Source organism: Orcinus orca, chromosome 8 (genome assembly GCF_937001465.1).
Source record: "Orcinus orca chromosome 8, mOrcOrc1.1, whole genome shotgun sequence".
NCBI classification, from domain to species: domain Eukaryota; kingdom Metazoa; phylum Chordata; class Mammalia; order Artiodactyla; family Delphinidae; genus Orcinus; species Orcinus orca.
The window spans coordinates 11,970,991-11,992,501 of record NC_064566.1 but is presented as its reverse complement, the minus strand read 5'-3'; the positions used below and the strand labels follow the sequence as shown (position 1 = coordinate 11,992,501).

The window sequence follows — 21,511 nt, the reverse complement described above, 5'->3', positions numbered from 1 at the left end:
ACCACTGTACACATACCCCGGCCACCCAGCCCCAAGTTTGCTTGCGCCAAACCCTCACACGTTTCCCATCCGCGCAGACACGCGCGCTGGCTGACAGCGGCTCATCCATTCGCACACTCACGAGCCCCTGCTTCCCCCGGCCCGTATAAAAGATAACGTGTAAGCACTCAGTCACACCTGCACAAGCGTCCTTGCGCGCGCGTGCACGCTCATATGCAATCGATCTCGCACCCACAAACTCTTGCATATACTATTCTTATAGTCGCACACACTCAGGGCTTGGGGTCTGGGAACGAAAGGGAAAGTGGAATCTTGGAGGTTTCCCAGAGGAGAGGAACGTTGGAGACCTGGGCAAAGGGGCCTGGGGTCCGGCAAGGAGGAGGAGGTGACCCAGGAGCCCGGCTCCTCCCAGAAAGTTGGGAGGGGGGAACTGGGCAAGTCCACGGGGTTCCCTTACACTACCGCACACCCCCCCCCCGGAAGGGATTTCTCTAGAAGCGTGGCGCCGTGAAGGCGATCGAACACAGTCCTCCGGATCCCCCAAGAAAGAGAGGGGGCCTGGATGGAGGGGGCTAGAAAGCGGCTCCCGCCTCCTAGTGGCCAGGAAGCGGTTAAATCGGCAAAGCTAGGAAGCGAGGGAGGAGCCAGCGAGTGCGTGAAGGAGGGGGGTGGCTGGGAAGAGCATCCTCGCTGTCCCCACTCTCCCTCGGCGAGCAGCCGGCGCGCACGGACCGACGGACTGACGGACACCGCGCGCTGCCTGCGGTGCTGGGGGGCGCGGGCACCGGGCATCGACGGCCAGCTCGAACCCCGTCCCGCCGCGCCCCACCCCGTCCCGTCGGGGCCGATGGCTCCTCACGAGGTTCGCAGCCCAGGTGGCGCAGGGTAGAGCGCCGCGGCCCGGCCACACAGCCCGGGGACTCCCGGGCCCTCCCGGAGCCCCGCGGAGTCCCCGCCGTCCGTCTGGCCGGCTCAGGGAGCGAGTGGGAGCGCCCTCCCTCCCCGCCGCCCCCTCCCCCGAGCGTCGAGACAAGATGCTGCCCGGGCTCAGGAGCCTGCTGCAAGGTAGGGACCCCAGCCTGCGGGAAGGCAGAGAGCATCCTGCCGAGGCAAGCGGGGCGCCCCCTCCGCCAGGGCGCGAGGGTGGGGCAGTAGTGGGGGTGGGGGTAGCCTGGGAGGAAAAACGCTTAGCCCCGGGCCCCGCCCCCGCCCCCAGAGCTGCCGGCAGGAGCCGCGCACCCGACTCGGAGCCTGCTGGGCTGTGCGGGGAACTCGTGACCGAGGGGGGACGCAGGGGGCAGGCGGACCGGCCCCGGGGGGTGGGGAGGGAGGCTCAGGTTCTGCTGTCCCGGCTCCACCTGCTCTGGGGGACGCCGAGGACTCGGGCCGGCTGGGGAAGCGCCGACTCAGCAACTTCTCGTGCCCCGTGCCTCAGCACTTTCCAGTCACCAGGGAGGACGAGGGATGAGGGTAGGGGGCTGTCCGGGAGGATGGGGGAGCAGAGGGAGATCCAAATGGCCCTCCGCGGTAGGACAGATGGAGGGCGCTAGAAAAGGGATAGTTCCACGAACTGAGTGACGGACAGACAAGGGTGTGGGCCAGAGATTGGGGGTGGGGTGGGGAAGGGGTAAGAAGGAAGAGAGCGGAAGATGGAGAGAGCGGTCAGGGGAGGGCGATAGGAAGGCGGGGGAGGAGGAGGAATAAAGGTTAGACGGGAAAAGCTTGGAGGGAAGTGAGACCCTGGCGAGGACACAGGAAGAGGGAAAGAGAGGGGAGACCAGATTAGGGGAGGGGTGGGGAGAAGACCAGGGCCAGGGACCCAGAACCTGGCGGTGGGAGAAATAGGAAAGAGAATGAGGGCTGGGACCCTAGGGATGGGGAAGGAACGGGGAGTGAGATCAGAAAGCCAGAAACCAGAGGAGGATGGGGATGGTGGACAGAGATGGGGTGTCAGGAACAGGGAAAGACGACTGGGATGAGCTCTAGGGTTGGGGATGGGAAACCAGAGATAGGAGAGGGCCTGGGGTTGATCAGGATGGGGATGGGGGCTGGAAAGGGAGGAAAGGAGGAAGGAAGAGAAAGGGGAGAGGGAGAGAGAGAGAGAGAGAGACTGGGGGGGGCGGCCTAGGGATGAGACAAAGAGACTTCTGGTAACCACTTCCACGTGGGAAGCCCTCCATTTCCAAAGCGCCTGCCTGTCACTTCCCTTCTTTCAGGGAGTGGCCAGTGGGCCAGACCCTGGGCTCTGAGCTCAGGGCCTTGTGGGTGGCTGTGAGGGGGAGAGGGGGAAGACATTCAAGTGGGGTGGCAGCCTCCGAGGGTGGGCGCCCTGGCTGGCTCCGTGCTGCCATTTATATCTCTGGGCCCCGTCGTGGGATCCTGCCGCCGCCGCCACGGTGGCTGCTTATTTTGGGGTGTTACATTCTGGCAGAGTGAGAAGCTGTTTGCAGCAGCTCTAAACCTCCATCACCCGCGTCAGTGCCTCCCCAGGCCCCTGCGTCACTGGTATCATCACCACCTCCGTTCTGTTCCGCGGCTCCCACCTCCTCAAGCCCCTTCCACCTCAGCATCTGCCCGGCAGGCCCAGCCCTTTTGGGTGTGGAGCTGTTGCTTCTTGTCTGGGACCCTGTGCCCCTCCTTCAAAACCAGAGGCCTTGACTCTCTTTCCAGGGAGCACTTTTCCTGGGGCCACTCTGCCCTGAGGGTTGGCACCCTGTTTCCTGCCTCTACACCGGGTCCATCTGCTTCCTCCTCAAGTTTCCTCTTTCACAGGGATCTCTGGACTTAATGGTGGTTCCCGGGCTGAGAACTTTGTGAGCCTTGGTGCTCCAGGGTGACAGCCCAGAGTCCTTGACAGTGGGCCCTCAGTGAGCGGATACTTTTTGGCTCTGGGCACCTCAGTCTTCTGGGATCAATACCATGTTCTGGCCTCTCTCCGTTCCCTCCCCTGGTCAGTTCTGGCCACATCTTCTGGACACTGGTCATCTCTTCCTGACTCCCAGGTGGGCCGTCCCCTAGAACAACCACAGCCTGGAGCCCAGGAGGGGAAAGCTGGAGAGAACCTGGGTCCTTTACCTTGCCTTGACCCTGAATAGCCAAACAGAGCCGGTGTCGTTGCTGGCCCAGCCCTGTGCACCTGGGTGCAATTTCTGTCCTCCCTTTACTCCACCCCGAGCGCAGTAACTCTCACACTCGGGGGTGTTGTCTGTGGATGACGTGGGGTCTCCCAAAGAGAGGTCAGAGAGTCCCTTTTGACACACACTTGTCCAATCTGGGTTCCACCTTGTACTAGCTGCATGACCTGAGGCAACTCATTTCATGTTCGTGAGCCTCCCTGCCTTCATCTGCAGATTGGGAGCCATAAGATTGATCTCACTGGGGCTATGTTATGTTGTATCCTATGCATAAAGGCATATGTACAAATACAGTGGCTGGCACACAGTAGGTGTTTAATAACAGATGGTTTCTGCCCATCCTTGCTCTATGCTCCCCTGCAACTCTAGCCGTCACCTGCTGACTTGAGGAAAAAAAAAAGAGGATGGATGGAATGAGCAGAGAGGGTGGGGAGGCTGTTAGAATCGGCCCAGATAGTAGTGGGGGCATAAAATGAAGCCTTCGAGAAAGATAACCCAAGGTGGATTGACAGAGATTCGGTCAGGGCCTGGGCTGCGCCCTCCGAAATGAACTCTTCCCGTCTCCAGTTCTCAGTGGTGTGGCCTGTGCAATAAGGGGTTTGCTCTTGATGGCCGATGAGGTGTCCCCCACCTTCCTGCTCTGACACTCTGTGCATCTGGACCCCGTCTTTGCCAGGGATTCACAAAATGGGGGCCGGGAGTGGAACCGTGGTCCTCGGGGAGAGAGGGAAGACCCGGGCCTGGGGGGAAGGCGTGATGGTGAAGAGCCAGGAGGAGCAGGGGGTGGGGAGGCGACGGTGGTGGGAAGGAAAAGGGCACGGGCTGGGCAGGGGCTGAGGGCGGAGGAGGGAGAGAAAGGCACAGCTCTCCGGGCCCTGCTGCCTCTGCCCAGGAGCACTCCAGCCAGGCCCGGGGGCAGAGCCCTCCGGAGCCCCACCTGCCCCTCCTCCTGCCCCTCCTCCGCTCGCTTCCAGTGTGAGCCGCAGCCTGAATTATGGATGAGGCTCCTCGGGTTACAGCTGCTTTGCTTTGGCAGCAGCGAGGACCAGAAATGGCAACAGAGTCACTGTTACGCAGCAGCTGTCACGGAGGGGCCCCCTGCTCAGGGTCCCCCCCTCAAAGAGCCCGCAGGGAGCGCCATCTTGGCCTTGGGGAGGTGGGCCATGATGGGGGGAGATATGGGGGCAAGAGGGAGGGGATGTGGGGAAATAAGAGAGAAGCCCCCTAAAGAGGGCAAGCAGGGGGCCAGGGAATTGTGGGCTAGAGGAATGAGTGGGGCCCCTGCCAGCCCCTGCTGAGCTCGGCCTCCAGGCTGGAAGAGACCCTGGTGCCAGGGGACTGCCTCCTGACTCCGGAGCCCTCTGGGATCACGTGTCCTTCCCTCTGCCTCTCCTGGGTTAACAGTTGGCCCTAGAGGCTGAGGAAAGAGCTCCATAATCCTTGCAGGGCTGGCAGCCTTCTGAATGAACACCCTGTGAGCTTGTGGATAAGGGGTGGGATTAAGGGATCAGAGAGGGATTTGGCTTTCCCTGGTGTCAAGTCCTTGGGGAAGCGAGCTCAGAGGGTGACTCCACCAGGAAGGGAAGTGCTCTGGCCAGTCATCAGGAGACTCCTTTCTAGTCCTTGCCCTGCCAATCACGTTGCTGTGTGACCTTGGGCAAGTCACTTTCCCTCTCTGAGCCCCAGCCATCACCTCAGTAGAACCAGAGCTTGAACCCGGAGGATTTTCCACCTCCAAGATCTCCTGTTCTAAGCCTCAAACCTCAGCCCTCCTGAAACCCACCCAGGGCTCCCTACAGGGCTCTCGCACCCCGCCCCTGCCTGGTTGGGTTGAGGGGTGAGAGACATGCTCTTCCACCCAATGTGGAAAAACTCGGGAGGAGAAAGTAATCGTGAAACGCCGCACGGGGGAGGGGTGAGAAGGGCCGAGAAACGCGGAGGTGGTGTGAACGAAGGGAACAGCAGCCGCTGTGTCACCGAGTATTACATCACACCCAGCCTACACACGCACGGGGCCCGGCACTCACACACACGCGGAGGACCACCGGCACACGCTTGCGCGCAGCGGCGCGGGGAGAGGCCGGGACGCTCGCCGTGGGCCGGGTGGCGTGGCGCCGGGGTCCCCACCCTGCGCCTTTGCGCTCCCCCGCGGGAGGAGGCACAGCCCAGCTTCCGTGATGTCCGCGCCACACGCGGGGCCTGTCGGTGCCATGTGCGCACCCCGGGCTCAGCAGCACTTCATGTAGAGGGCACCCGTCTCCCACGCGCATTCACACACAGCAACCTCTGACACCGGGCGTCAGTGAAAGTCACGGAGCCCTCAGGGTCTGCCCTGAGGACCCAGGATCTCAGGTCCCCGGGTCCAAGGGCAAAGATCTTCCTCTGCCTTCACAGGCCGTAGCACACTGTTTGGAGCAGAAGGTGCTCATTCCATGTGTGCCCAGAGAATGACCGCCTGGCTTTTGGAGCGCTAAACCCGCCAGATGAAAGTCCCGAGACTCATCCGGAAGTCATGATAAAGGGCAGAGGTCAAGCTAGTTCCAGCCCAGAACCTGCATCAGCTGCCCTGAGGGTCAGAAGGCCAGGGAACAGGGATGGATGAGGGGCCCCAGAGCCCCTGCTATAGCTCAGGGATATGGAGGCCTAGACACGGCTCTTTAGCCCCCAGGCCCTTGGGCCTCCCTGGGCCTGCCTCTCCATCTATATCACAAGAAGGCTGGATCACGGCCCACCTTCAAAAGTTAGTTTGAAAAAAAATTATTGTTATGTTTTGGCCGCACCAAGTGGGATCATAGTTCCCCAGGGATCGAACCAGTGCCCCCTGCAGCAGAAGCGCAGAGTCTTAACCACTGGACTGCCAAGGAAGTCCTGAAAAAGAATTTTTAAGTGACTTTGAATGAGAAGAGCCTGGGGTGTAAAATGCAGATTCCTGGGCTATTCCCCCAGGGATGCTGATTCTGCACAGGCAGGGCCCAGGAAGCAGCATTCTTTCCAGGACCCTCTGATGCTTCTGCTGCAGGTGCCTGGAGACGCCCTGTCCCTTGGTTCCTAAGATCCCTTCCAGTGTGGAGAGATGAGGGAGGAGGGCTGTGCTCACCAGTGGGCCAGCAAGACCAGACCCCGGAGGCAGCCACAGGGCCATTTTACATGGGCCTCAGATTCGCAGAGGGTCTCAATTTAGAGCCACCTGTTCTCAAATGGAGTCAATTTTGCTCCCCAGGTGATACTTGGCGACGTCTGGAGACATTTCGGTTGTCATAGGTTATCATAACGGCAGGGGGAAGGGTGTTACACATCTAATGGGTAGAGGACAGGGGTGCTGCTAAACACCCCTATATAGGACGTCGTTGTACGGGACTGCCTCCAACAAAGCACTGTCCAGCCCAAGTCTCAAGACCAAAGTCATGGTCAAACCTACCATAGTGAAAACAGGAATGAAAGTAGACGTCACTCATCAAACAACTTTCAACCTATCACAGTGCTTCCTACGATGTCCTCTTGGCATTTCTTTATTCTTTAATGTACCAGGAGCCTCCAAAAGCGGAAGTGGCCATGGCCTCTCGCGACTCTGCGGTTGCACCCAGAACCCCCCACCCAAGCTAGAAACGAAAGGCTCTCAGCAAGGGTCGCCTTAGGGGTGGGTGGGCCCGGCCCCTGGCTGGCACTCCCACGCTCGCAGCCGCCCAGAGAGATCTCCCCCGCGCCCTCCCCGCAGGTCCCGCCCCGGCCTGCCTCCTGCTGATGCTCCTGGCCCTGCCCCCAGCTGCCCCCAGCTGCCCCATGCTCTGTACCTGCTACTCGTCCCCGCCCACCGTGAGCTGCCAGGCCAACAACTTCTCGTCGGTGCCGCTGTCCCTGCCGCCCAGCACGCAGCGCCTATTCCTGCAGAACAACCTCATCCGCACGCTGCGGCCCGGCACCTTCGGGCCTAACCTGCTCACTCTGTGGCTCTTCTCCAACAACCTCTCCGCCATCTATCCGGGCACCTTCCGCCACCTGCAGGCGCTCGAGGAGCTGGACCTCGGCGACAACCGGCACCTGCGCTCTCTGGAGCCCGACACCTTCCAGGGCCTGGAGCGGCTGCAGTCGCTACATCTGTACCGCTGTCAGCTCAGCAGCCTGCCGGGCAACATCTTCCGCGGCCTGGTCAGCCTGCAGTACCTCTACCTCCAGGAAAACAGCCTGCTCCACCTACAGGTGAGCCGGCCCTAGCCCGGCGCGCGCGCGCGCGTGCGCGCGCGCACACACACACACACACACACACACCCCTCTTCTGCTTCCCTCTCTCCCTGGGGCCTCTCGGCCCCTCTGTCCCTGCTCACCCTTCCCGCCTCTGTCTCAGCACCTCTCTCTATTTCTCTGTCCCTTTCCTAGGTTTCTGTCCCTCCCACTTTCTCCAGGGGCTTTTCTTTATTTTGTCTCCTGCATCTTTCTCTGTCACTAATACCCCACCCCCCATCTGACTGCCTCTGTCTGTCTGTCTCTCCCTTTCTGTCCCTATCTGTCTCGCTCACTAACTTGCCTCCCCCATCTGTCTCCCTCTGCCTCTTCTGTCTGTCTCCCTTCACACGCCCACTCCACACACACACCCCCATGTCTGTCTGGGTGTATGTGTGTGTCTCTTTCTGTGATCCCTCCTTTCCCCCTTGTTTGCCTTCTGGGGACTCTGCCTTTCCCCAGGCAGCCCAGCCCAAAGGGCTTCGTGGTGGCTCTTCTCACCCACCCCCATGCCCTCCCGCAACACGGGGAGGTAAGCAAGAGGGCGGAGCCACTGCAACCGGTATCCCATAGAAGGTTCCACGTCTCTCCACCTCACTGGGTCGTGGGACAAGGGGAAACCCTACCCTTTCTAGATTCCGTTCCCCAAACCTATCCCCCAGATCTGTTGTCTCAGTGCAACCAACGGGTGAAGGAAAAAAAAGGGTAAAGAGCTGTTAAGCAGCTGGAAAACGGATGCTCTGAAAATGGAAGGAATAACAGTAATTGCTATTTATTGGTATTATTATTGATCTAAATATTGGTTATTATCGTCGTCATGCTGACTGTTTGACAGTCAAATCCTCCCATTCTATTTCCCCAGGAAGCAATAACACACCCTCCAAGCCACTCTGGGAGAAAATTCTCCCTCGGCTACACAGCCTCTGGATATCCAAACCCTCCCCTCTCTCCACACCAACCTGGAAGGTACTTCCTCCTCCCCGTCCCAGGATGAGGCCTAACGGGTGGATTTGATGCTGATAATTATAACACAACAATAGCAATAATAATTTAACATTTATCGAGCACCCAGAATATTCTTGGTGCTGAGCAAAGGGCAGCGAACAAAACAGACGAACTCCTGCCTTCGCAGAGAGCATTCTAGTGGCGGGGAGAGACAAGAAGTAAAGTGTACAGTATGTTGGGAAAATATGTTGTGTGTTATTATTATGGCATAAGTAATGATAATAATAGCCCACTAGCACTTAGCAGGCACACTGTGCGTCAGGCGCTGTGCTAAGGACTTTGCCACTTACAAGTGTGTGGCATTTTTTAACCTCCCTGAGCCTCAGTTTTTCCATCTGTAAAATGGAGGCAGCCATAGCACCCACCTTCTAGGGATTTTGTAAGTGTCAAGTGCATGAATAATTTGTAAAGCACTTGGCATACGGCGGGCACGCTATCAAGGCTCGTTAAGATACTATTTTTAAAAAGAGAGACAAGCCTCATTTAACACTGGTCTCAGTGAAATGGCCCATCTTGGACCCTATCCTGAAGAGATGGGTCAACTTCAAGGATCATGCTGAGACCATGGGTGGGTCCCAGAACACGCCCTCCTTTTTCTTCTTCCTAACTTTGCACCTCATGGTTTCCAGAGTGCGCTCGGTCACCTCATTTCTACAGCCCTGCTGGGAGATGGTTCATACTCCCTTACAGATGAGGAAGCTGAGACCAAGGGTCCCAAAGTCTCTTAAATCATCGTCCGTGTGCCTGGGGGCTTAACGTGTTCTCAGTAATCACGTCAAACCTGCAACAGGCCGGCAGTAGGGATGCTTAGGGGCAGTAGGGACAGAAAATGAAGTTTCTGAGCCCACACAGCCAGGAAGAGCTGGTAGCACTTCAGCCTTCGCAGCCTGATGACACCTCAGGCCGTTTTTATCATTCAGAACTCTCCACTGGGGGCTGACCAGCTGCGGGGGCAATGGTTCTCAGGGCAGCAGGGCAGGCTCACTTTTGAAAGCACATGTGCTTTGTTTTGGTTTGCTTTTGGCCCCACTGCGCAGCATGTGGGATCTTAGTTCCCTGACCGGGGATCAAACCCACGCCCGCTGCAATGGAGCGCGGAATCTTAACCTCTACACCACCAGGGAGGTCCCTGAAAGCACCTGCTTTGGGGTCTGCCAGACCTAAGTTCAAATCCTGGCTCCTATACGACTCTGGACAAATTACTCATTAAAAATTACTCTTTCCATTGCCATTTCCTCATCTGTAAAATGGCAATCATGATAGTAATTAACAATATACTTAGCTAAGAAGTTTTGTAAGGATTAAAGTTTAGCACAGGGCCACATCAATATATGGGCGCTGTCATTAGTATTGTTAATTATTACCAATAGTGCAACAACCACTACTACTGAGATCCTGACCTCCTTATCAACATATATTAGTTGTTCAGGTTAGGAATCTGGGGTCAGCAGGCCTGAGTTTGAATCCCTGCTCTGCTATTTTCTGACTTATGTAACTTTAGACAAGTTGCTGCCCCCTCTGAACCTCAGTTTTCTTATCTTTAAGATGGGAATAATAAAAATAATACCTTCCATAAAGAATGGCTGTAAAGAGTAAGTGAGTTCAAAAAAAAAAAAAAGAGTCAATGAGTTCGTGTATATAATCACATAGTTAAGTGCTGAATAAATTTTGTCGTCATTACCTGATCCTCCATCACAAGTGGCAGCCGGGGCCTGGGGTCAGGAAAGACCTGGGCAAGGTCAGTGGATACTGACCTCGAGTGGACACTGGGGTCTTCTGCAATGGGAAGTGTTGGTTCTGCACACCCCTGGCATGAGTGGTAGGAGGCATCATGGGAAGGAAACATCTTCACACCTGGCCCTATATAGAAGAGAAAGAAAGAGACAGCCTCTGCCTGTGAACTGCCTGGAGAAACTAGGCTGGGAGTTGCCACAGGCAGGTGCGGAAGCACGTGGGCCGGGCTGAGATCCGCAGAGCGCAGGTGTGACCCAAGATGCCACCGGGCCTGCCCCGAGAGGGGAGATCTGGAGGAGGCAGGAGGACCACAGCTTTTCAGGATAAGGAAGGTAGAAATGGGAATGGGGTAGAGTGGAGGTTCTCACAGACTGTGTGCTGTAGGCCAGGCACTGTGCCAGGTGCGTTCATCACAGATTCTTACTGAGCATCTACTATATGCCAGGCAGTGTTCTGGGTGCCAGAGATTCAGAAGTGAACAAAAACTGTGTCCCTGCTCTCCTGGAGCATATTTCCTACTGGAGTGGAACCAGATGATGGAGGCATCTGTCTCTCTTCTAACTGTTAGAGCAGCCTGCATGGCGTAAAAGCGCAGTCTTTACATTCAGGCAGATCTGATCTGCTCTGTGGCTTTGGGCAAGTTACTTAACCACTCTGAGTCTCAGTAGACCCATCTGTGAAATGGAAAAAAATGACCTGTAACTCAGGGGTTCATTGTGAGGATTAAAGGAGATGCTGCTTGAAAGGGGTTTAGTGTGTCCAGTCCAGAGTAAGCATCATTTCCCCCATTCAATGGCTGAGGACACTGAGGCTCGGAGAAGTTAAGGCGCCCACCCGAGGTCACCCAGCTCGTAAAGGGCACAGCCTAGAATTAGCCCAGGTCTGTCTGACTCCAAAGTGCAACTGTTCAGAGCTCTGTCTCCAGAGTTCACGTCCGCCTTCCACTACATATTGGCTCTCGAACTCTAGGCCAGTCACTTGCCTTCTCTGAGCCTCCCTCTCCTAACCTCTGAAAGGGGGAGAATAATACTATCTGCTTCACGGGACTTCCCTGGCGGTCCAGTGGTTAAGACTCTGCGCTCCCAATGCAGGGGGCATGGGTTCGATCCCTGGTCAGGGAACTAAGATCCCACATGAGCAGCCAAAAAAAAAAAAAGTATCTGCTTCATGGGGCTGTGATGATTCGGTTACTACATGGGATCTGTGTAGCACAGAGCCTGGCACATGGCAAGAGCTTGGTTAGTCAGCTGCTGACGCAAACGATGGCGATGATACCCAGCGTAGATCGGTGAGCGCTGTGAGTGGGGTGCCTGGCACGGAGCAGACACTCAGTACAGCTTTCTTGAATGAATGAGGTACATTCCAGGACTCACTTGCTCATTAATATCAGATGAGGATGGATCTTAATGATCAACGATCTCAAGGCCCTTGTTTCACAGATGAAAAAAAACTGAGGCTCAGAGAGGTGCCCGGAGCTGCCCAAGGTCACAAAGCCCCGCAGCTGATTTGACCAGCGCCAGAGACTGGATGGGAGGCTGGAGGGAGGCAAGGTTAAGAACAGGATGCTGTCCAGGGAAGGGGGCAGGGATGCTACGTTGAGGTTCCAAATGGCTTCCGAGAGCTGTGAGCCGGCCAGGGGGAGGTGAGGGAAATGTGGTTTTCAAAATGGAAGAGGATGACTTTAACAGACACTCTCTGCCCAGAGGGAGGGCGTGATAGGGAGTGTGGTGGGGGAGGGGGAAGGCTGTGAAGGTCAAGAGCTTATTAATGCGCAGAGAACCATTTTAGAGGAAGGACCCGGTCTGAGACCTGCAGCCTAGGAAGTGACAACAGGATCTGGCAACGGCGTGGATGGGGGTTAGGGGAATGGACCCCCAGGCTGAGGCTCAGAGCAGGAGGGGCAGGACTTTTGCCAGGGGAAGGAGAAGGAGATTGGAATCAAGGAATCCTGTAGCCCCAAAACTGGGGCTGTAGGTCAAAGGTGCCTGGATTCCCTAGCAGCTCTGAACTTTCGGTCTTCCCTTCCTGACTTCCGGAAGTCCCCAAAGTGCCGATTGCCTCTGCTCCCTCTATACCCCACCCCACCCCACATCTATCCTTTGACCAGGTACCTCTGGGTGTGTCCTACTCTTGCTGACACTCCATTAAAAAGAGAAACCCTAATTAGGTGTTTGAGTGGAAGGGATTCAGCCCACTCCCTGGGGGGACCAAAAAGAAAAGGACAAGGACACCAGGCCACGCTGGGCCAGGCTGAGGCCACGGACGTGCGGGGAGCCCTCCGCTGGAGACCTGAGCTGGGCACGGGGCCGTGGCAGCAGGAGGTGGAGAAAGCTGGTGTCATAGGCAGTCGAGAAGGTTGAGGGGGACGGATCTCAATGTGGCCAAGAGGAGGGTTCTTGGCAGGCTCAGTTCCTGTAGCAGAGAGGGCGGAAGCCAGATGGGAGGGGGCGAGAAAATGCAGGAGCACAGGAAGGCGGAGGCTGTGAGTGTGGGCTGGGAGTCAACGCCCTCCCCCCACCTGAGAGCCTGAGACCAGGCTCCTGGGTGAGGTGGGGGGATCATCTCCCCAGGCAGGGAAGGGTGGGAGGGGCACCGCCAGGAAACAGGAATCCAGGGTGAGCTGGCTTGAGCACAGAGGATGCCCCTGTCCCCCAGAACCAGACCCCCCGGGTCTGCTGACCACAATGAGGTCCTCCACAAGAGGGGAGGACCTCAGTACTGGGGCTCCGGTCCCCTCTCTGGCAGGCCCTTCATCTCTCTGGGTCTCAGTGCTCTCCTCTGCAAAAACGTAGGCTAGGCTGGTGCCCCCAAAAGCACTAACTCCCAAATACCTTGGTGAACTGGTTAAAATGCAGCGCCAGCCCCCTGCTCTCTCCCCTCCATGGAGCATACCCACTCCTCCACTCCCCTGAACCACAGTTCAAGGCCCTTCCAGCACTAATATGGTCTGATTCAGAGACTCCCCAGCCTTGGGCAGGTGGGACAGCCCCTCTAAGGGGACAGTGATGCAGGGCATGGGGCAGCAGGCTTCCTTCCCCTCCCCTGCTGCCTCTGTGGGGTGGAGCTGATATGGTCCCCTTAATGTCCCAGCCCAGTAGCAGAACTTTGGGGTCCCAGGAAGCTCTTCTATTAGAGGAAAATGGATGGGACCTAATTCTAACTAAGACACTATTGTCATAATAACCACCATTTATTGATGGTCTGTGTGCCCACCGGGTACGACATCCTTACAGGATCTCATCTAACCCTCCCTCAGCCTGCTGAAAGAGTTGTTCTCTGAGTTACACACACTGAGGAAACTGAGGCTCAATGAGGCTAAATAACTTGCCCAAAGTAACGCAGCTGGGAAGAGGGCAAGCTGGATTTGAGCCGGGGCTCTGCTGACTCCTGAGCCTGTGGGCTTCATCACTGGACCGAACCCCAATGTGCCAGGCCCTGTGCCCGACACTTCACCCATCTGATAGGTATGGGGATTGTCTTCTTTAATCCTCAAAGCAAACCCAGGGGGAGGTACACTCACCTCCATTTTAATGACGAGGAAACAGATTGCTGGCTTGGCCAAGTTCACAATAATGGCTAACTCACAGAATGCCCACCACATGTATTAACACATGTTGTTTCATTTCATCTCCACATGTTACAGGTGAAGAAACTGAGTCATAAGGATACTGAGTGACTCGCTCAAGTGTCAGTTAGTAAGGCCAGGATTTGAAAATCAGGGAGTCTGAAAGTCTGCATACTTAGCCAAATCAGAGGTTCTCATTCTCCAAGTGTGGTCCTCCCACCAGCAGCATCAGTACCACCTGGGAACTTGTAAAGACGTGCAGAATCTCCCCCCGCCCCCGCGCCCACCCCTTCCCCCGCTCCAAGACCTGCTGAATCAGAAACCCTAAGGGCAGGGCTCAGGGATCTGCAGGGGATTCTGATGCACCCCCAAAATTTTAAGAACTATATTGCGTTTCTCACATTAACCTCTAAATAGGTTACAGGAGGCAGGATTAGAACCCAGGACTCTATGAATCAGAAGGTCAAACCCCTTCTGTTCCACCACAATGCTCCCCTTCTTTCCCAGATTTCTTCGGTGCCTGTCTCAGAACCACTCACCACTCTTCTTCTCTCCCCTCCGCCACCGCCCCCCCCCCGCCCCCCGCCAGGATGACCTGTTCGCGGACCTGGCCAACCTGAGCCACCTCTTCCTCCACGGGAACCGCCTGCGGCTGCTCACGGAGCACGTGTTCCGCGGCCTGGGCAGTCTGGACCGGCTGCTGCTGCACGGGAACCGGCTGCAGGGCGTGCACCGCGCGGCCTTCCGCGGCCTCAGCCGCCTCACCATCCTCTACCTGTTCAACAACAGCCTGGCCTCGCTGCCGGGCGAGGCGCTCGCTGACCTGCCGGCGCTGGAGTTCCTGCGGCTCAACGCCAACCCCTGGGCGTGCGACTGCCGCGCGCGGCCGCTCTGGGCCTGGTTCCAGCGCGCGCGCGTGTCCAGCTCCGACGTGACGTGCGCCACGCCCCCGGAGCGCCAGGGCCGCGACCTGCGCTCCCTCCGCGAGGCCGACTTCCAGGCCTGCCCGCCCGCCGTGCCCACGCGGCCCGGCAGCCGCGCCCGCGGCAACAGCTCGTCCAACCACCTGTACGGGGTGGCCGAGGCCGGGGCGCCCCCCGCCGACCCCTCCACCCTCTACCGAGACCTGCCAGCCGAAGACCCGCGGGGGCGCCAGGGCGGGGACGCCCCCACCGAGGACGACTACTGGGAGAGCTACGGGGGCGAGGACCAGCGGGGCGAGCAGACGTGCCCCGGCGCTGCCTGCCAGGCGACCCCGGACTCCCGCGGCCCCGCGCTCTCGGCCGGGCTCCCCACCCCTCTGCTTTGCGTCTTGCTCCTGGTCCCCCACCACCTCTGACTGCGGTGCTGAGACTGAAGAGGCCGGTGTGTCTCGCTCCCCCTCTTCCCTCATCCCCATCCCCAGCTGCGGCTCCGGCCCCAGTCCCCGCCCTCTGGCCCTGCGGCCTTGCTGCCTTCTTTCCGCTCCCAGCTCCTCTCTTCCCCTGGGACCAGGCCACCTCTCCCTGCCTCCCAGGCTGCTGGCTTATGGCAGCCCCAGGAGGACACATCTGGTGGCTCAGCCCTGTTCTCCCCGACTCTGGCCGTTAACCCGTTCCCATCCCAAGGCTGGGGTGGGCACCCCAGGCAGCCGCTGACCACTTCTCCCAGTGCCCACAGTGGACTCGGGACGGGCTTTGTCTGCAGAGCATCTTCCACCAGCAGAGCCTTTGGAAGCTCCCGGGAAGGGAGCCCTGCCCAGGAGCCCTTTGGAGGGATGCTTCAGTCGGGGCCAGGCCAACCCTAGGCCCCTGCTTATCCTAGCACCCCTCAACCTCCCGACACTGGAGAAATACTTTTCTCCTGTCTACCTTGGACACTTTTTAGGGTGCCTGGAGAGAGCTTTCCTCTCCACCGTGGCCCCTGTGTGGTGAAGATCAACAGAAGTTGTTTGGGAAAAAAAAAAATTTATTAAAAAATTCTATTATTTTATCTTCTGTAAGATTTGTTGGCTCAGGTCCTCAAAAGTGGGAGGAAGGCTTAGAACCATCAGGCTTTCAGGGCCAGGAGGGTTTCAAAAAGGGGAACCATTTCATGCTATCCAAGTGCTTCGTGCTGTTTTCCCATGACAAGAAGCTGAAGCCTCAGGACCAGGGTTGTGACCCTGGAGTCCCAGGCAGGACAGGTGAAATCTGATAGCCAGGAGTGGGTGCTAATGGCACCTCAGCTCCTCATTTGTCCAGGAGAAGCAGCTACATGCGACCCTGAGTTGTCTATGCCTGAGGAGCTAAGCCTGGGGAAGGCCTCCAGCCTGGCTAACCGTTCTCTCTGAGGCTCTGTTCCTTCAGGAAGGGAGAGCAGTTCCCTCTTTCCCCTGCAACGAGGAATAACATGGACAGCCGTGGTCACAGCCAGCCCAAACATGAATTTGGGTAAATCTGAGAAAGGCACCTCTTCCTCAGGGGAACCCAGCCCCATACCACAGCAAACAGAGCATAAGGCTCACACTTGCCCCCTCACCTGATTGCCCTTGTGCAGTGTACAGCCTGCACAGCTGTACACAGCAACCTTGTAGACAGATGGTCTCTTTCCCTTGGCTCCTGTGAGGTAGAAGTCATCAGGGAGGAATCAGGTCAGAGAAGCAGTTCTCCAAGCAGGTTAGAGGAGAAATCAAGGGGCTAGGGTGATAAGAGGGACAGGAATCCCAAGCTGGGGTGTCTTGCTGGCTTGAGGTGTGATCAGAAGCTTCATCTTTCCAGTGTGTGGAGGGGAGGCTGGGGAAAGGGAAGAGCCCTGGCTAAGAAGGACTTGGTTGAGTCTCATCCAACAGAAGCAACTGGGGAGACATTTGATGGTTTAAATTTAGGGTTAAAAAAATCTAACTTGGGATCTGGGGATGGAAAGAGACGGTACCTGGGTGCCAGGGCTCAAGGATGCCGAGATTCTGTGGCCCTGGCCAGACAAGTCAGGACAGTGGGAAGAGGAGGCAGAAACGGGACAGAGTGAACATCTAAGGCCTGAAGCTGGTGGACTTTGGATAAAGATGTGGGGTTGGGGTGGGGGGATAGTGCCCCCCAAGTCTGGGGTCTCATGAGGGCCTGTGTCAGGCTGGCTTTGAGGAGACTAATGAGGGGGCCTAGGGGGCCAGCCAGGCAAGAGCTCTGAAAGAGGGATTGCTGGGGCCTGGGCAGGGGGAGGAGGGAAGATGCTGGGAACTCAGAAGCAGGCAGTCCAGGTCACAGAATTTTCGTTGTGAAATATTCATGGGCCTTTGGTCCAGATGCTATTTCAGAGCAGTGAAAGCAAGAGGAGTGTGTGAGCCTCAGGAAGCAGCCCACAGCAATGCCACTTTCCCCCACCCCCGCCCAGACAGACCCACGGACGCCCATCACGTGCACACCCACACTCACACGCTCTCTCACACACACTAACACAGAGCGGAGCTAGAGAGCACGTGCAGGCATGCCAACACCCACGGGTCCCACAAACAGGAGGATGCACCCCCAAATACCGACATGCGTGTGCAGCTGCTCACATGGGTCCCCGCCCATGAGATGTCACACACACAGACCCCAGCCTCTCCCAAACAACCCAGACTGATGACCCTGAGCACACACCCTGAGATAGGAGGGACTTTCAAGGCCGTCCAGTCCCACCCCCACCGATGCTCCGAGGGGGGCAGCGGAGGCCCAGAGAGGGGAGGTGATGTATCCAAGATTCTTAGCCCTGAGAGGAACAAAACTCATTCACCTCCTGCATCCTGAGTGTACACCCACATGCTGAGTTCTCTCTGTCTGCCTGACACCAGTGGTAGTTAACTCCTCCCTTTCTTTCATGTCCTGTCTCTGCTCGCTCACCCAGTCCCCCTCGCAGCCCCCATCCAGCCCTTCCTTTCCATTCCTCCTGCTACCTCCCTGCTTCATCTCCTCATTACCTCATGCCTAGAATATAGAAGAAAATAGCAATAACCTCCTCTCTGGTTTTCCTCCATTCACTCTCTCTCTCCCTCCCACTCACGGGCCCCCGTTGGCCAGATTCAGCTGACCAGCATTTGCATTATGTCATTCTGTTACTCAGGAACTTACAATGGCTCCCTGTTGCCTACAGGTTAAAGATAAAACACCTTAGCAAAGCATCAAAGATCCTTTAGAGTCTGGTCCCAACTGCCTTTCTAGCTTTCTCTCTCGTGGCCTCCTCCCAAACCTTCACTCCAGCTAGGAAGATTGTATCATGCTGGCCATCAGTTACCATGTACTTGAAACCCACAAACCTACTTTGAACCCTCCCCAAAATTCCTCAATCTCCCCCAGACTAGGAGCCCTCTCCCCCTGTCCTCAGATGACAGACTCCAGAGCCCTTCCCCAAGGCCAAAACTGCATCTCCGGGACCTTATCCATGGGGTTCTTTTCCTGTCCTTCAAAGCTTCGGTAGAGGCTCAGGCTAGGGCTCCCTCATAGGAGATAGCTGCCCTCCACTGGCCACCTCGGGTATCACAGCCAGGCTGAGTTACCCTAAACTGAGAGTGAGTATCTGTCTGCCTGGGGAGAGGAAGAGAAGGACGCCAGATGACAAGGTTTATAAGCCCTGAAACCTCTAAGGTTCTTACACTCAGAGTGGGGGGAGGGTTATCAGCCCTGCTTTCTCAGCTGCTGGCTTCTGACTTTAGCTCCCTAGTCCATGAGAGAAGCCCCCTCCTGTGAAATACGGACTCGGGGGTTCCCAGGACACTGCTGAAGGGAAATTTGCCCACCAGGATCTGAGAGGCCACCAGGCCAGGGACAGTCCAGGTGGCAGACCCAAGGTCCAGCTGGGGTCAGGTTTCTAAATGAATTTTTAATGCTTCCAGCCAGACTTGTCAGATGTTCCGAAACCCGAGCATCTCCTTTCATCTCTGTACATGATGCCCTTCCCCACCCCCACTGCCCCGGGGGGAGGGGGGGCCTGGGTCAGCTACCCAGCACCCTCTTGAGAAATGATTTGGGGGAAATAGAAGGGTGAATGACCTATCTATTTTCCCACTTACTGTGTGACCTTGAGCAAGTCACTTAACCTCTCTGAACATCCCTTTTTTGTTTTGCATGTATAACCTGGGGGCAATAGCGCCTGCCTAAATTGAGCTGTTGTGGGGAGTAAGTGCAATAGCCCGTGGAAAGCTGGCCTATATGTTTGCTGTCACCCTTATCTTTCCTCAAGCCCTGCCTCCCTCCTGTTTTCTTCCTACCCCCGAGATAGGTGCTTTGCCTCTTTCTTTTGGAGGTGGGGACTTTGGCTCTGCCCTTACTCCCTAAGATCCAAACTGCCTACCCCAAGATTCTTTGGCCTTAGAAACTTCAGATGAGGTGGGGGAAGGGAAGTGAGAGAGGAAGATGGATAGAGCAGCTGAGGCAGACGGGAGGGAAGAAGGTAGCAGAGAGAGGAAGGGTAAGACCCTGCTCAGAGAGAGGACAGCCAGGTGAGCCTCACTCTTTCTTTCTCTTTCTTTCTCCTTCCTCCGCCCCCCCTTCCTCCCTTCCTTCCCTCCTTTCTGGCACCTTCTCCATCCCCTGGTACTCTCACACCGGAAGCAGAGATGGCCATACAGAGCAGAGGTGAGGTCAGGAGCATGGAGGAGGGGTGGGGGGGCCGTTGATGAAGACTTGTCCAGTCTTTCCAGCCCACCAATTCCCTGCACAATGTTTCTGAAAATGAAGGTCTTTTATATCCGATTTAGGTGGGAAACTGCTAAGATGCAGATTCCTGAGCCCCTGAAGCAGATCTCTAAGGGAGCCCTGGAATCTGCATTTTAACACGTAGGGGTGGGTTATGAAGCTCTCTAAAGGCTGAGAAACACCTCCTCAAAGGTGGGGTGGTCCTTGGGGGGCAGAGGGGAGAAAGCAAAGGAAGAAAAGTTAGATTCCCTCCCCTCCCCCACTCACTTGGTGGAAGTTACAGACAATACTCTTGCAAGGAGAGAGTGATGCCAGGGATGGGGAAAAAGGATGGAGACAGATGGGGGCGGGGGGATGCAGTGAATGTGACACCCAGGGTAAGCAGCCACAAGCGGAAACAGTCACTTGCACGTTGCCCCCACCTTCGTGGCGATCTGAGACCCTGAACTTCTGGTCCCGGGATGTGGAGACTCTGGAAGAGTCCCCTGTTTCTGGGGCGTAGGGTCAAGGAGGAGCCCTCATCTTCGGAGACCAGCGGCCCTCCCCGGAGGTCCCACGCAGCGATAAACAGATACACATCTACCCATCACTCCCCCGGCCGGAGCCCTCCTGCCCTCCCCTCGGGTCCAGCGTCCGTCAGACCTTCTTCTCCCTCCATCGGCCCTCCCCAGCCCGCGTCCCAGCTCATCTGCATAAAGTTCCAATTAACACGTTTTCCCTCAGCTATTTACGATCCCTGAACTCGCTCCCGGCTCGGGAGCCCGCTTCCCGCCGCCCCCTCGCCCCTCGGAGTGTGGCCCCATTAATCCTTGCGACCCGGGCTGCTCCCTGCGGCCTGGACCCCGCCGGCTTGCTCCGCGCCGGGAGTCTAGCGGGTGAGGGGCGCGACCCAGGGGGACGGCGGGGTCTGCCGCAGGCCAGAGGCCGGGGCTCTCTGGGAAAAAAGGCAGGCGCTTGCCCGCCCCTCTTTCTGGGAAGAGATGGGGAGGGGGCTTCTCCTGGGAGACTCGGGGCGTCGAAATTCCTCGTTCCTCATCCTGCGGCCCCCGCACCCCTCCTCCTCCCCGCCACGTACCCTCTCCCCTCCCCAGCCATCTGTTCCACTCGGCAGCGCCGCGGCAAACACGGCTGCAGCTCGCTTCCGCCCCTGCCCAGCCCCCTCCCCAAGCTCCCCACCCCGGGAACGGGGAGGGAGGAGACACCCCTCCCCCAGGAGGCCGAGATCTCTGCCGGCATCTCCCACCCGGTCCCACGCCCCAGCTGGGCAGGGGCAGAGTCGAGACCCCCTCCTTCAGCCTCGAGGGTCAGTGGGGCAGGGGATAACGCCTGAAAGGATGTTCGGCGAAGGAGGGCGGAGCAAGCCAGGGTAGGGGTCTGGAGATCGAGACCCAGGAAAGGGCAGACTAGTGGGTAAGGGGTGTATGTGGAGGGGTGTCGAGGTTCCCTTCCTGGCTCGCCGCCGGCTCCCACCCTCCCACCCCGTCCCAGCCGCAGCCACGCAGCGCCGCCTGCTGGGCACACCGAGCACCCGGCGCACACGCCTTGCTTCCTCCGCCCGCCCCACTTCTGTTCATCGCTTGTGATCAACTTCCAACAGACTGTAGGGAAACTCAAGGTCTGGGACAGAGAGTGTAGTGAGACCAGGCTAAGGCCTCTGGGAGCCCGTCCAACCCGTTGGCGGCTGCTGCCCAGTTCTGGTTTCTATTTTGCGAAAAGGGCACAGTGTTGCCAGCCAGGAGTCTGGGCTCAGAGCAGCCAGGTATCTGCTGTGCAACTTTGTCAAGTGTCCAGACCCCTCTGGTCATCTATAAAATGGGTGGGTCAGTCTGTTTTATCAACTCCTAAAGACAGTTTAAGACAAAGGGAGGGCTTATTTGTAATACTGTCTTCCAGGGCTAAAATTTGGGGGTTCTCCAAGGGTTCTTTTGGTGTGTGTGTGGCGGGCGGGAAGATAAGGCTTTTGTGGTTACTCTCAGCCCTGAGAGGGCAGCAGAAAGTTGAGCTCAGAATCTTGGGACCTCCTTTCTGCCGCTGATTGCCTTGGCAGACCTGTGGTTAGGACTCAGCGGTTAGAATGCCCAGGTTCCAAGCTCAGCTCCACCACCTACCTACCAGCTGTGTGCCCTTGGGTCTCACGCCTTAATCTGTCTGAGCTTTCCTCAATCTATGAAACAACCCGAAGACACCGACTTCTACAGTTAGGATGAAATGAGATACCTGTGTAGCTA

The 21,511-nt window shown here is 57.3% G+C and overlaps 1 protein-coding gene across 1 annotated transcript; it reads left to right on the top strand.

Annotated features, from left to right (window-relative positions):
• Positions 1-450: 450 nt before the first annotated feature.
• Positions 451-15,627, top strand: RTN4RL2 (reticulon 4 receptor like 2). The gene is made up of 3 exons (XM_033413003.2): positions 451-1,065; positions 6,850-7,331; positions 14,246-15,627. The coding sequence occupies exons 1-3, from the start codon at positions 1,035-1,037 to the stop codon at positions 14,993-14,995; spliced, it is 1,263 nt and encodes a 420-aa protein (XP_033268894.2). The 5' UTR covers positions 451-1,034; the 3' UTR covers positions 14,996-15,627.
• Positions 15,628-21,511: the final 5,884 nt, after the last annotated feature.

Bases quoted from the DNA above. Each gene is read 5' to 3' on its own strand.
- RTN4RL2 (XM_033413003.2), top strand. From the start codon at position 1,035: ATGCTGCCCGGGCTCAGGAGCCTGCTGCAAG. The intron at 1,066-6,849 runs GTAGGGACCCCA...CCCTCCCCGCAG, and splicing joins GCTCAGGAGCCTGCTGCAAG to GTCCCGCCCCGGCCTGCCTC. The intron at 7,332-14,245 runs GTGAGCCGGCCC...GCCCCCCGCCAG, and splicing joins ACAGCCTGCTCCACCTACAG to GATGACCTGTTCGCGGACCT.